The sequence below is a fragment of the Meles meles genome, chromosome 9 (genome assembly GCF_922984935.1).
Source record: "Meles meles chromosome 9, mMelMel3.1 paternal haplotype, whole genome shotgun sequence".
In the NCBI taxonomy this organism is placed as follows: Eukaryota; Metazoa; Chordata; class Mammalia; order Carnivora; family Mustelidae; genus Meles; species Meles meles.
The window spans coordinates 9,996,129-10,009,820 of record NC_060074.1 but is presented as its reverse complement, the minus strand read 5'-3'; the positions used below and the strand labels follow the sequence as shown (position 1 = coordinate 10,009,820).

Sequence of the window (13,692 nt, the reverse complement as noted above, 5' to 3'; positions counted from 1 at the left end):
ACTTTTTCTAGCTCTAGATAGCAATCCAGATATCTAATTAAATTTACTCTTTCTAACTCTAGATAGAAATCAGCCTGATGGGGTACCTGGGTGGCTCAGTCATTAAGCATCTGCCTTCAGTTCAGGTCACGATCCCAGGGTCCTGGGATTGAGCCCCTGTGCTGCTGGCTCCCTGCTCAGTGGGAGTCTGCTTCTCCCTTTCCCTGTGCCTCTCCCCACTTCTGCTCTTGCACTCTCTCTGTGTCAAATAAATAAATAAAATCTTTCTAAAAAATAAAATAAAACTACTATCAAAATCCTGAATCTTAACCCAATGGACTATTCATATTTGTTAACAAATTATCATTTTCTTGAAAGGATCTTATAAAATTCAGATGAAACTGGAAAAAACCCATCGCTATAGCCATTACTTAGCTGTAAAACTGGGATGTGATGGAATCATGGCCTCCAAAGATTTTTATGTCCCATTCTCCAGAACCTGTGAATATATTAGTTTCCGTGGCAGAGGGGAATTAACACTACAGATGGAATTAAGGTTGCTCATCAACCAACTTTAAAATAAAAATTTAAAAGAGGAACATTATCCTGGATTATCTGGGTTAGCCTAATGTTAGAGGATTCTCTAATGTGGAAAAAGGAGGCATGAGAATTAGAAGGGAGCAAGGTAGAAAATCAAAGGGCATGTGATGTGAGAAAGATTCTACCAGGCATCACTGGTTTTGAAGATGGAAGGGTCGATGATCCCAAAAAAGGATGCAGATTCTAGACACTAAAAGGCCAAAAAACAAAAACAAAAACAGATCTTCCTCAGAACCTCCAAAAAGGAACACAGCCCTGACAATGCCTTGATTTTAGCCAAGTAAGGCATATTTCAGACTTCAGACCTCTAGAACTAGACGATAATAAATTTGTGTTGTTTGAAGCCACTAAGCTTGTGGTAATTTCTTACAGCAGCAATATATTTAGGGTTTCTAAAATGTAGGTTTGGATGAGTATGAAACCCAAACTCCCAATCTAGGAGGTATGCCAAAACAATCACCTTTGATCTAGTACTGTTTCTTAGATCCCTCTGACTTCCAACTTAAATGAAATGATGTATGGGCACCTAGCTCAATAAATGATGGTTGCTTTTATTGCAGAACAAAGCAAGGTTGAACCACCTTAACTTGTTTTCTGCCTGGCCCCATTCCAACCAGATCAATATATTCTTAAATCACTGTTTTTTGGAAAATTGGAGTATTGGATTTGCAGGTTTGGTGAATAAAAGAAAATGAGGAGGCAAATTTCTGCCCTCCACCCACCTTAATAGGTGTGAGACCTAAGACAAGTTTCCACACCTCTCAGAGACTCAGTTCCTCCTCTCTAGGGTTGAAATGATAATGGTAGCTGTGTCTTATCACGTTATCAGAATTAAAGATAACGTACGATCTTGATAACATTAGTGCCTGCTATTGTATACCTTACCACGAAACCTTTAAAAAATCCTCCATTCCCTAATCATGGTATCACAGATAGTTCTCTATAACGGTGCCCTGGATAAATAGGAGAGATGGTGGACAGCCATACTGATAAATGAAGGGGTAAATTTAGAGAATGATCTCTAGGCTCTCCAATTCTATAATAATGTAATTGATAGTTAAGTAGTCTCCAATTGTTAGAGCACAAACCTGTGAGTTTTATTTTTCCCAACTATACCATCTTGGATCCTCTCTTCCCCTGGGGACTCTGATTATTACCAATAGCTCACTCAGACTCCGTAATGGTTCGGTCTCTCTCAATTATTAGAAGGGTTCTTTCAAGTTCATAAAAACTCAGCCCTATTCATTTTGAAACTTCAGTCTTGTGTTCAAAGTCCTCTTCTTTACCCCGATATCCACAAGGCAAGCTAGAATGGCGGTTAGAGTGGTTGGAGTTGGGGGTGGGTCTACTCTACCCGCTTCTCCCTTTCTCTTCCTCTCTGCTCTTCCCTCCGAGGGATAGGAGAGGCCAAGGTTGTCCACAGATAGTCCCAGAGGGATCTGCAGGCCTCACTGGGTTAGTTTTCTCTCGTCCTTAGGTTAACACTAACCTGGCCTTTGGTTCTCTCTGAGAGGCAGGCATCCACATGCAGGCTCTCGGGAGCTGCTGGTTCTCCGCACTGCCCCCCTTCCTGGCATATTCATCATCCTGGTGTTAGAGGTCTGACTTGGACACTGATATCTTCCTCTTACCCCTCACCTTACCCCTGCCCCGGTATTTTGTTAAGAGTCCCTCTACCCAAATGGCTTCTTTGGGTGGGGCACCAGCAAGATGCCTGGCCATCTTCTATAGTATTCCCTTTCTCTATACCCAGCATTAGGGGGACTTCCAGAGAGAGACCGAATATCTTCCAGAGAGAAGGTGAGCATCAGTCCCAATTCATACAGAGACTTGGTAGAGGGGGGGACTGCTGGATGTCACCATCATTACATATTCTTTCCAGTCCTTTCTTCCTCTGCCTCAGAAAAGGTCATGAGTTATCGGGGCGCCTGGGTGGCTCAGTGGGTTAAGCCGCTGCCTTCGGCTCAGGTCATGATCTCAGGGTCCTGGGATCGAGTCCCGCATCGGGCTCTCTGCTCAGCAGGGAGCCTGCTTCCCTCCCTCTCTCTCTCTCTGCCTGCCTCTCTATCTACTTGTGATCTCTGTCTGTCAAATAAATAAATAAAATCTTAAAAAAAAAAAAAAAAAAAAAAAAAAAAAAAAAGAAAAGGTCATGAGCTCTTCCCCCCACCCCCCAATGAGGAATGTGAAAGGAACAGATTCTTCAGGAACCATCACACCTCTCCACGTGACCTCCTCCCTCCCAGTCCTCCTCTCATTTAGCCTGGGATAGAGAGATAGGTAAGGGCAGTGGTGAAAGCAGCTTCCCTGTAAGACCAGAGCTGGTGGCTGAACACAATAGTTCATGGTCCCCTGAATCTATAAAACGTCAGACCTTCCTTTTGTTTTGAGTAACAGTTAATTCCAGCACTCCCAACTACCTCCGTCTCATTACATTAACTTCTATATTGACCCATCTGTCAGAAGCCGTCCGTCTGTATCATGCTGAGGGTACAACAGTGAAGAATTTCCTTGGACTTTCCTGGGGTTAGGGCTAGAAAACCAGCGAAGTAGACGAAATTCATCTTTAATGCCAAGCATTCTGACCAACAACCCTGACCAATCTTTCCTAGATCCTTCCCAGGAATGTCTCGGTGCAAATGGCTTTGTGCCCAGCAATTACCGTTAGGTGTGTTAAAGTGTGAGCTATTAATTAGTTAAAACACTCTCCAGAACCATCAAAAAGCCATCAAAATCCAAAAAACCTGAATTCCCAAATGAACAACTTCTGGTAGAATGATCCAGGTAAAGAGACATTCGTTAAGCTGTTTACCCGGTCCATTTATAAATATGGTCCCATCTGACTCCATTTCCCTCAAACATACCCTGCTCCTTCTCTTTCTCTTCTCTCCCAAACTCCAAGACTCTCAACATCTTATCAAACGTAACTGCTAACAATTCTGAGTATGACTTCTCATAGCCCATGCAGCTACTTCAGTGACAAACTTGCCCTTGGATAAAGACCATCAAAAAAAAAAAAAAATCTGCTTCAAAAGAATGTGAACAAATATCTTATAGGGCAATCATTGCAATAGGAAAAGAGAAAGAAAGAAAAAGCCAAGGTCCGATGTCTTTTCAATAATTTAATATAACTGCAGGGCACCTGGGTGGCTCAGTCAGTAAAGCAGCCAACTCTTGATTTCAGCTCAGGTCATGATCTCAGGGTTGTGGGATTGAGCCCTGCCTCAGGCTCCACATTCAGTGTGGAGTCTTCTCGTCCCTCTCCCTCTGCTCCTCCCTCTGCTCCTCCCTCTGCTCCTCCCCACCCTTGCCTCGCTCATGATCTCTCTCTCTCTCTCAAATAAATAAAATCTTTAAAAATAATCACAATTTAACATAACTACAGATAGATAATAAAAACTAACATATGGATGTTTCAACAGAAGAGCTGACTATGCCTTTAATACCTAACCAGTCTCCAAGTGATGGGGACAAGCCTCTGGGTACCCTCTGGTCACCATACCATATTTCTGAACAGCAGAACAGACTTCTGAACAGACTCATTACCTTTAACACAATAAAGCAGCCATAAGCACAGTAATTTCTTGACATAATCATGTATTTGAATTTCCCACATATTGGCTTTGGAATTTCTATCTCCCACCAAAAAAAAATAAAATGAAATAAATGACTACATAGACTTCCAATTTAATGGAATTTCAAATATATATGGAATATATAATATAATGGAATATATGCCAAGCTTTACCTATGTGTAAAGAACTACACTTACCTCAAACATAATAGGAAGGAAATCTCAATCATACAACATCGTATACACTACCACTTAACAAAATTACAACTTCCTTGGGTTAAAAACTCAAATGCTCCTTATTGATTTATTGATGCTGGAAGGCAAGACTATCAAACTAGAAAATAAATCATATCAAGTTGCAGTGATTAAGTAACAGGCCATTCCTTAGCCTGTTTTAATTTATACCAAAGTTGGATCACAAGCTGTGTCTCATGGTAAGGATGGTAATTCTGGTCAAACAGTAAAATGCTAATAGGAGTTCTACCCTTCTCAAGGTAAGGCAGAATACAATATTAACATAAAGTCATAGGTATGTTACATGAAAGGTTATAAAACTCTAAAAATGTATTCCAAAAAAATGTATTCAAATAATCCTTAAGAGCTTCCCAAAACTTTTTCAGAATCACTTTTTTAAAATTCGTCAACTAAACTTAGTTTTTAAAGTAAGCATAAAATGCCATTTCACCCACAGTAGCTAAGGTTTAAATCAATATTATTTAAGAGGATGTATAACATAAAGATTAAGGCAACTTCTAGGGCTAGATTATTTGAGTCCATTTCCTGGCTCAGCCATTTGCTAGCTATGTGACCTTGGGCAAGTCACTTATCTCTCTGTCTATAAAAATGGAGATAATAAAAAATACTCACCTTGTGGTTATTGTGAGGTTTGACTAAGTTAACACACGTTAAGCGTTTAGAACAATGCCAGGCTATAATAAAAGTTACATAAGCTTATACTATTATTATAAAGAAAATGTCTCAATAAGAAAACCTCTTCAAGATGTCACGTCTCTTCAAGAGTTTTATCCATTAGATAAAATTTTAAAAGAAATATGTTGAATTATTAATAATATTTCTAAATATGTAATATTTAATTATAGAAGAGAATCAATCGTTCCCAGTATCTTGAAAGAGTTCACCAAATGCTGAAGATGTCTTTGCAACTTATATGTCAGCCTCTAGGGGGAGAACAAACTCCTATCCTCCTCTACCTTGTCCTCCAAAAATTGGTCCTGATAATTAAGAAACTACAAGTCCAAGGACAATGATGGACAATGTTTATGCAAGCGAAGCTTTCAAAGGAGAGAAAAGTCAGAGTGTACATAGGATGTTGTTCTCTCTTTGTCCTGAACCCAACATCAAGAGTTGACCTATAAGGGGTCAGAATAGTGCCTTTTGCACTGGTTCTTCCAAAACTGGTGCCCTTTTTCTGAGCCGGACTCTAATTCAGCCTTAGTCAAGGGAGACTTGGAAGGAACTCACTCTCTCCCTGCTGACTCTATTTTCTGGCCCTAAGAGTTGTGCTCCTGAGCAACCCCCCTCATTATTGGCTGTCAAATCTGGGATGCGGGGTGTGGGCTTTAAGCACACAAGCTATTTGGCCAAACTTTGGTTTGAAATCACTTGTGCCTTAGGGGAAAGTCCCTACAGTGTGATCAGGCCCAACTCTCTATAGAGTTCTGCCTTGAAATCTTGGCATTCTTTTGTCTCTTTTTGCCTTACTTGTGTGTTGATCTCCCTCAACACCTCATAGACAAGGTGTTCTGCATACTCTCTCACAATCAGTTCTAACCATCACACTGTACCATACAGTAATTCAAGTATGCTAGCTTACACATACTGCCCATGCTTCTTCTAATACAGACTTAGCTGGCGTCTTTTAAAAGGCTCTTGGGGTGCCTGGGTGGCTCAGTGGGTTAAAGCCTCTGCTTTCGGCTCAGGTCATGGTCCCAGGGTCCTGGGATTACGCCCCCATTGGGCTCTCTGCTCAGCGGGGAGCCTGCTACCCTCTCTCTCTGCCTGCCTCTCTGCCTACTTGTGATCTCTGTCAAATAAATAAATAAAATCTTAAAAAAAAAAAAAGGCTCTTGGACAGGTCAACGTGAAAGAATTAACAAGGCAGATGTTATCTTTCAAAGGTGTTTTAATCTTTTGAATACAAAGTTGCATTGTTAAGGAAAAACACAGTATCTTTGCCCATAACCGCTACACACTTTTGTAAATTTGCAAATATGATTTAAGAGATCTTTGGAAACTAAACACACCTTCTAAAATAGTTTGGTTTTTAGGTTGTTTTGTTTTAGAGGGATTGCATTGTTTTCGATTTTAACCTGCCTTTCTTCTTCTTGGAGTGTTAATGAGAATATAAATAATGATTCCTTTCTATTCACCATGTACAATCCCACTTTCTCAAAGTAATGCTAGATTGGATTTTAAATCCAAGGAACTATTCCAATACTTTGTCATACTATGATTTTGTTGCCATCAAGTGTTAGCTGAAATACATACTACGTTGGTGACAACTTAAAATAAGAGAAAAATTATTGTTATAGAAGTTGACCACTTAGTGCTAATTTTCATGATCACTTTTCACATACTCAATAATCAGAATAAACTTTGTCTATTGTACCCTATTATAGGAACTGGGATGCTGAGATAAATAAGATTCAATAAAACTACAAATAAACACTTTTGACATTATTAAAACATTTATCAAAATATAAGATTTTATAGAACTGACAGGTTTCACTATAATACAGTTTACTGATTTCATACCTTTGATTTAGATAGAAAGTTCAATCAGATTTTCCTCTCCTCCCATCTAATAACCAATGGTTCATTTATTGGTGTTGAGATCCCAACAGGAAACAAAACATTGTTTCTGCCTCTTGCTGCTGTTCAGTCATTTTCAGTTGGACAATTGTTTTAAATGTCCAATCTTATACATATCTCAGTTGGGATATTACTCCTGAAAAATGGAATTATGTTTGATGTTCACAGTCATTCAAGCTGAACGAAAGTGAGGGAGGAGCAAGGGGACTGAGCTACTCCTGGTCCACTGCTCGACCAGTTGCACTGGCCTTAGCTAGAGGCAGATTGTTCATTCACACTGAAGGCCAAGTCGGCTTCTCCTGGTATCTTCTCATAACACCCTGCTGTGCCTGAGGTGTTATTTGGCAATATATGTTCAATTGACATTTTACAGTACAAAATTTAATTACTTGTGTCCTCTACTGTAAAATGGGAAAAAAATGAGGGGAAAAAACCTATTTCGTTTAGATTGCAATGTATATGTCTCCTCTCAATGAATACATCACTAACTTACACTTTTTGAAACTTAAAACATTTTCCAAGAAGGTAAACAAATAGTGTAAATTCTGATAGCAATAGCAAACACTAATTGGCAGGCACTCCTAAAATCTTTCATCAAAATAGGACAAAGGTCTTTATCTAAATTTTATTCCTAATACTCTTAAGAGGTATAAGAAATCAGATCAGAAGGGGACCACAATGAGAGGCAACCACTTCTAAAGCAAAATGTGTTCGTGTTTCTAAGGCAATTTCAGGGAAAGTAAACACTGTAAGTGAAGTTGCTGGGATAATAAACCAGATCAACCTAAGAAGTTCAATGCTATTTATACAGCTGAATCCTACCTTAAGAGGAGCACCCCCAACTGAAGGCATGCTCACTAGAAAGGCTGGTGGCTTTTCCAAAATTCACCCATAAGTTGGTTATTTGGAAATTTTAACACATATTTCAAAAGGCAATAAAAAAAAAGTCTACAAATTCTGATTAATTCCCAACCCAATCTACAGAAGCCTATTTAAGTTATGGTGGGCCTAAAAATTTTATTTTTCAATCATACTTAGTCATCCTTCATAGCTGTCATACAAAATGCTTTCAGAGCTCCAACTTGAAAGCCACTATTTCATCACCCTCCTAGGATACGACATATTCTTATCCCCAGAGACTTGTTCCCTTTCTGTATCAGTCTAAAAGAGAGTACAACCCCTCACCAACATGACTGTTTGGAGGGACATGGGAGAAGTGTCCTGGTGTAAAACAACAGATGTGCACTCCATTTATTGATGACAGGTAGAACACCTGCCAAATGGCTCTGCCTTTTAAAATACAGTGCAAGCCTCACAAAATGACCAAAGACAGAAAGGTTTGTCATCCCTCCCTAGAGTCATCCATCTCCAGGTGTTCTGGGTCGGGAAGTGAGGGAGCAGAGAAAGGATCATTTCCCCCACAAGCCACAGGGCCCAAGATTCAGACTCTTGTGCCGTTCTCTTATATGTACATATTGAATTCACAGAGCGTGAGCGGACTCCCTGCCTCTGAGAGTCAGCATGAGAGCACAAGTTCTGGAGTTAAGCCCACGTGGGTATGAATCCGAACTCCACATTGTACTAGTAGCCTTCTGTGCCTCTTTTCTCTACTTTAGAGGGTTCGCTGTGAGGATTAAGTGACATGATGTATAAAAGCTTCTAGTTTAGCACCTGACTCATAGTAGGCAGTATTCGGCAAATGTGAATAAAACGCCTCTTGCCCCTCTGAAGATAGTCATAATTTTGATATGTATCAACAGGTACCCAAGGTGTATCTTTTTTTTTTTTTATTTGACAGAGAGAGATCACAAGTAGGTTGATTGAGAGCCAGGCAGAGAGAGAGAGATGGAAGCAGGCTCCCCACTGAGCAGAGAGCCCGATGCGGGACTCGATCCCAGGACCCCGAGATCATGACCTGAGCCGAAGGCAGCGGCTCAACCCACTGAGCCACCCAGGCGCCCCCTCAAGGCATATCTTTGAAGCTACGGCTCAGAAACCCCTATAGCAGTCCCACAATGAACATGACAAAATGAGAATGGCATGACACAAAATAATGACATAAAAAACACCAAAGCAGTTACTTTAGCTACTTGGGTGCAGGTATCAGCACCTCATTTCCAGCTCCTATCTTCCTCCCACAAACCTATGTTCATGAGGTCCAAAGGGTGATTTTTTTCTAGAGAACTCATACTTAAGTAGGATTGAAAGGAAAAAAGTAGAACCCTTCAATATGTTACATATAATGAAAGAAAAATCAACTGCTATTCTGAAAATATGTATGTATCTCAGTTCTCATCATCTAGTAGAAGGAATGAGTTACACTGCCTTTTATTTCCAAAATATTATGGAGTTTAAATATCATAAACTACAATTTAAAGTGTTAAAGATTTAAAACCTATAAGGTTGATAGCAAATATTAGATAGGAAAAGGCCTCATTTCTTAAACAGAAGTATATTCATATGCAGAATAGTACGTAATTGTTAGATATTATCAGTCTTGCATGTAACTAACTTGTCATTTTAAACCACGAGTTATCAAGAAGCAATTAAGATGTCGTCTATTGCAATATTATGGTATTCAACAACGCACTTACCAAAAACATGCATCATTTTTCAGTGGCAATGCTATCAAATATCAACCCACAGAAAAACACAGTGGAAAAAAAATGGATGGGTTAAAGAAAACCTAGTTTAAGTCTCCTATTAAATTTTTTAAAACTTTAGACTTGAGGGGTGCCTGGGTGGCTCAGTGGGTTAAAGCCTCTGCCTTCGGCTCAGGTCATGATCCCAGGGTCCTGGGATGGAGCCCCGCATCCAGCGGGGAGCCTGCTTCCTCCTCTCTCTCTGCCTGCCTCTCTGCCTACTTGTGATCTCTGTCTGTCAAATAAATAAATAAAATCTTAAAAAAAAAAAAAACTTTAGGCTTGGCATATAAGGGAAGAAACACTATAGTAGAAAGAAGACTTTACAAAGATGTGTAAAGATAAATGTTATTGTCTTCGTCAGCTCAGAAGGAAATTGTTTTCTCAACTAAAACCATGTTTTCACAGATTAGAGAGGGCAAGTTTACTGAAAACATTCCTTTTATTAATATACAAGACATTTTTTATTAATATACAAGATAGTCTGTTTCCTGGCATGATAGAGGAATGCACTATTCTGATTTGTCTAATATTCAAGTTAATAGAGAATTAGCAGTCAAATAATGAGAATAGAAACAATATCCTAAACTGAGCTGAAAATAATTTAATATTTGATGATTCACAATCTTTCAGGGGCTCAGAGTTATGATCATGAATATGAATTATCACTATGTGAAGGCTATTTGGAGCAATCAGAGAAAATTTAATAGTTTGATTCATGTAAAATGTACTAAAGCCTTTCTTTTCTGTGTATGTTTTAATGCAAATAAAAAGAATCCTTGGCCAAACTCTGAAGAATGCATTTTTCTCTCAGTATAGACCACATGTTATATATTTCTTATATGAACTAGACCTTTTTTAGAGACTATCCTTTTTTACTTTGCTAAAGTGAAGCATGGGGCAGCAGATTCAAGATGTAAACAGAAAGGTCCTTATCTCAGAGATTGTGTGGAACAGAACCCCATCACCTGCTTCTTTCCCCATTGGAAGGGAATAAAGTTCTCTAAGAACAAACCCTAAGGACCCATACCCATCAATACACCTTCCAGTTTATTCCTGAAGATTAAAGAACACATCACAATGATTTTGGACAACCCACTGGGAATCAAAAACATTTGGAGCAAATTTGAGAATATGAGGCCTGTAAACTTTAAATTTTATTCTATAAATCAAGAACATCAATAACTCACCACAGATATATACAGATACATATGCTTACATACGCATGGAATATTTCTGGAAGGATACTTAAGAAAGTGTTAGCAGCTATGGGGGCGGACTATGGAAGTGGGAGTGTGGAGTGGCTGGGAGTCTTCCCTTCGTGCTCCTTCGTAACATTTGATTTTTTTTTTTATCATGTGCTTATATTACTTTTTCAATAAAACCTAATTTAAAAGAGTAACAACAATGTGCTTCATTTTCTAGTATCTTTAATTATAAATGCCATTTATTAAATTCTCGTTCTACTATGAAATAGGAAAAAGATCAAGTTGATATTCTGTTGCCTCCCTCTTTTTTCCACAAAAATAAACTTCAAAACAAAAGAAGCAAAAATTATTCAGGAAGGGCCCTTTTGAGAATATAAACCAGCACATAATACAACTTAAAAACTGCAAATTGAGTTGCAAGAATTTGTATATTCCTTACACTCTGTTACTTTTATTTTTTACAACACTAGAGAGCCCACTGTTTTTTATGGCGGTATGTTTTAAACTATCATTGGGCATTTGTTTTCACACACACAGGTCCTCATGTTTTATCAATATCTTAGAATCCAAAATGTAATTGTTTCTTAATTGTGCTGTTTTTTAAGTTTCAAAATAATATGATTTCTGACTCCTGGGTTAAAAGAAAAAAAAAAGTGATCGTTTCCTTTTTATCCAAATTCACATCCAGAATAGCACATTCCTTTTCACATAATCTAAAAGGCACAAAATAACAAAAACTACTATAAGTCATTTGCAACTACCACCCACTCTTCTTTTTATATAGAAATCTTCCTGTTGGTTTTAAACTTCCATGTGTCAGTGTTGGGGAAAAGCCTAGGCAATACTTGGAGTTGGGTGGCTGTACTCTGGGCACAGGCTTCCCACACTGGCAAGGGAAGTCTGAGCCTAAGAAAGAGACATGCATTATGAGGTAGTTACACAGTTTAACCTGAATAAGGGTCTTGGATGTATTAGCACACCAAGTAAACTGAAAATAGGAAGAAGTTCCAAGTCCATCTTTCACTATCATCTTTGGACTATATATATATATATATATGGATATATATATATATATATATATATAGTACTCTGTATGAAAAAGTAGTCTGTATGAAACCATATATATATGTAGTTTCATACAGACTACTTTCTCTACCTAAATCAATTTTAATCTCACATGTACATGATTACTCACATTCATTTATGCCAAGAGGCCCTTTTCCTAACCCTGGGGGAGAGCGACTTCCAGGATACCTTACCACATGTCATGCACCCAAAAGATGAAATTTCAAACAGGAAGTAAGCCCCAAGTGGAAGGAAGACAGGAAGAGATAAGGGAGAGAAAGGCTTTCAAATTTCTGGCCAAACAGATGAAATCTTGTCTGGTGGTTGAGGGGTGGGGAAGCATTTTCCCTGCATGCAGCGGTAACCACAAAGACCTGGGATGATGCTTGGGGGATTCATGGCTTTCCGCTCGCGCTTTCTGCAGTGCAGAAACTCTGGGCTCCACCATCGCTCTCCGCTTAGCCAGAGGGCCCACTGAAAACTCTGCTTGCCTACCTGGAAAGTTCACGCTTCTTGGCATTTCGGGACCGTTTGAGTCTTTGGGAAGGGGGCTGTTTGGGTTCTGGTTTTTGGTTGTTTTTTGTTTGTTTTTTTTTTTCACTTGAGGATAAACCGTGCATTTCCTTTACTGTGCTGGGGGAGGGGGCGGGAGGAGGGGGAAGCTAACCTTTCTCTAGAAAGCAATGCACAACCATCCCGTGATCTGCATTTACACTGACTCCTTCCTTCTTCCTTCCATCAACGGCTTAGTGAAGCTTTCAGAGAAAATGAGGGAAAGCATCCATCAAAGCGCAAAGACGCAGAGCGGAACTTTTCCTCTGCTGTCAGGGAAAAAAAAAGTGACTTCTGCTTCTCACGGCCAAGAGCTGAGTCTGGGAACCTCCGGACGAGGAAGGAAGGTTTGGTAATGAGGGAGGTGGGAGAAAACAATGCCGAGCCCGCGAAGCCTCCGGACATCGCGCATCCTGCCCGGATCCCCGACGCACCGAGCACCCACACCCACGCTCCCTGGGCGGCGCGGCCTCGCTTACCTTGATGATGCTGCTGCGCCGGGGGGTCGCCCGCACGGCCTCCAGGAGGCCCGCCTCGCTGTCAGCCGGGGCCCCCGCGGCACCCGGCAGCGCGACCCCGCTGCGACGGTCCCTCCACCGACCCCCGGGGGCCCCAGCCACGCCTTCTCCGGAGGCGGCGTCCGGACCCCCTCGGGGGTCGTCTTCACATCCGGCTGCGTCGGGCGGCGCGGGACCCTCCCTGCCCGCGGCGCCCTCGGCCATGGCCGGCGTTTCGAACTCTCCGGGGGAGACGGCACGCCCGGCAGCGGAGTCCAGCCTCTGGGCACGAGTGCGCTCCTGCACCCGAAGGCGGCCCCGCCAGACTTTGTTTCACCGCCCGGGGGCGGCGGCGGCGGCAACTTTCTGGAGCGGAGACATCGCTCGGCTGGAGACGTCCGCGGGCTTCGGTCCGGGAGGCCGGCGGTCCGCAGGGGTACGGCGGCGGGAACGCGAAGGAGACGCGAGCGGGCGGGAGCAGAGGCGAAAAGGAGAGGGAGGTGTCCGAAACGTGATGCAGACGCTCGCTCCGCGCCAGACAAAAGGCACCCGGCGCCGGGCCGGGCGGCCTCAGAGGCCGGAACGCGCGCGGCCTGGGGAGGGGGGGCCGGAGTCAGACGCCCGCGGCCCGTCGCACCCGCCACCTGCCCGCAGAGCGCGGCGCAGCGGCCCCAGGAAGTGCGGCGGCGGCGGCGGCGGCCTCCACTCCGCTCTGTTGTGACAGGGAGGGAAGACTTGTTTTG

General features: G+C 41.5%; 1 protein-coding gene across 1 annotated transcript in view; it reads right to left on the bottom strand.

Moving 5' to 3' along the window:
- PLCL1 (phospholipase C like 1 (inactive)) overlaps positions 1-13,312 on the bottom strand; it is a 362,944-nt gene extending 349,632 nt beyond the window's left edge. The window contains exon 1 of the mRNA XM_046019760.1: positions 12,932-13,312. Within this exon, the coding sequence (XP_045875716.1) occupies positions 12,932-13,174 (243 nt within the window). The 5' untranslated portion in view covers positions 13,175-13,312. The remainder of the gene's footprint in view (positions 1-12,931) is intronic.
- Positions 13,313-13,692: the final 380 nt, after the last annotated feature.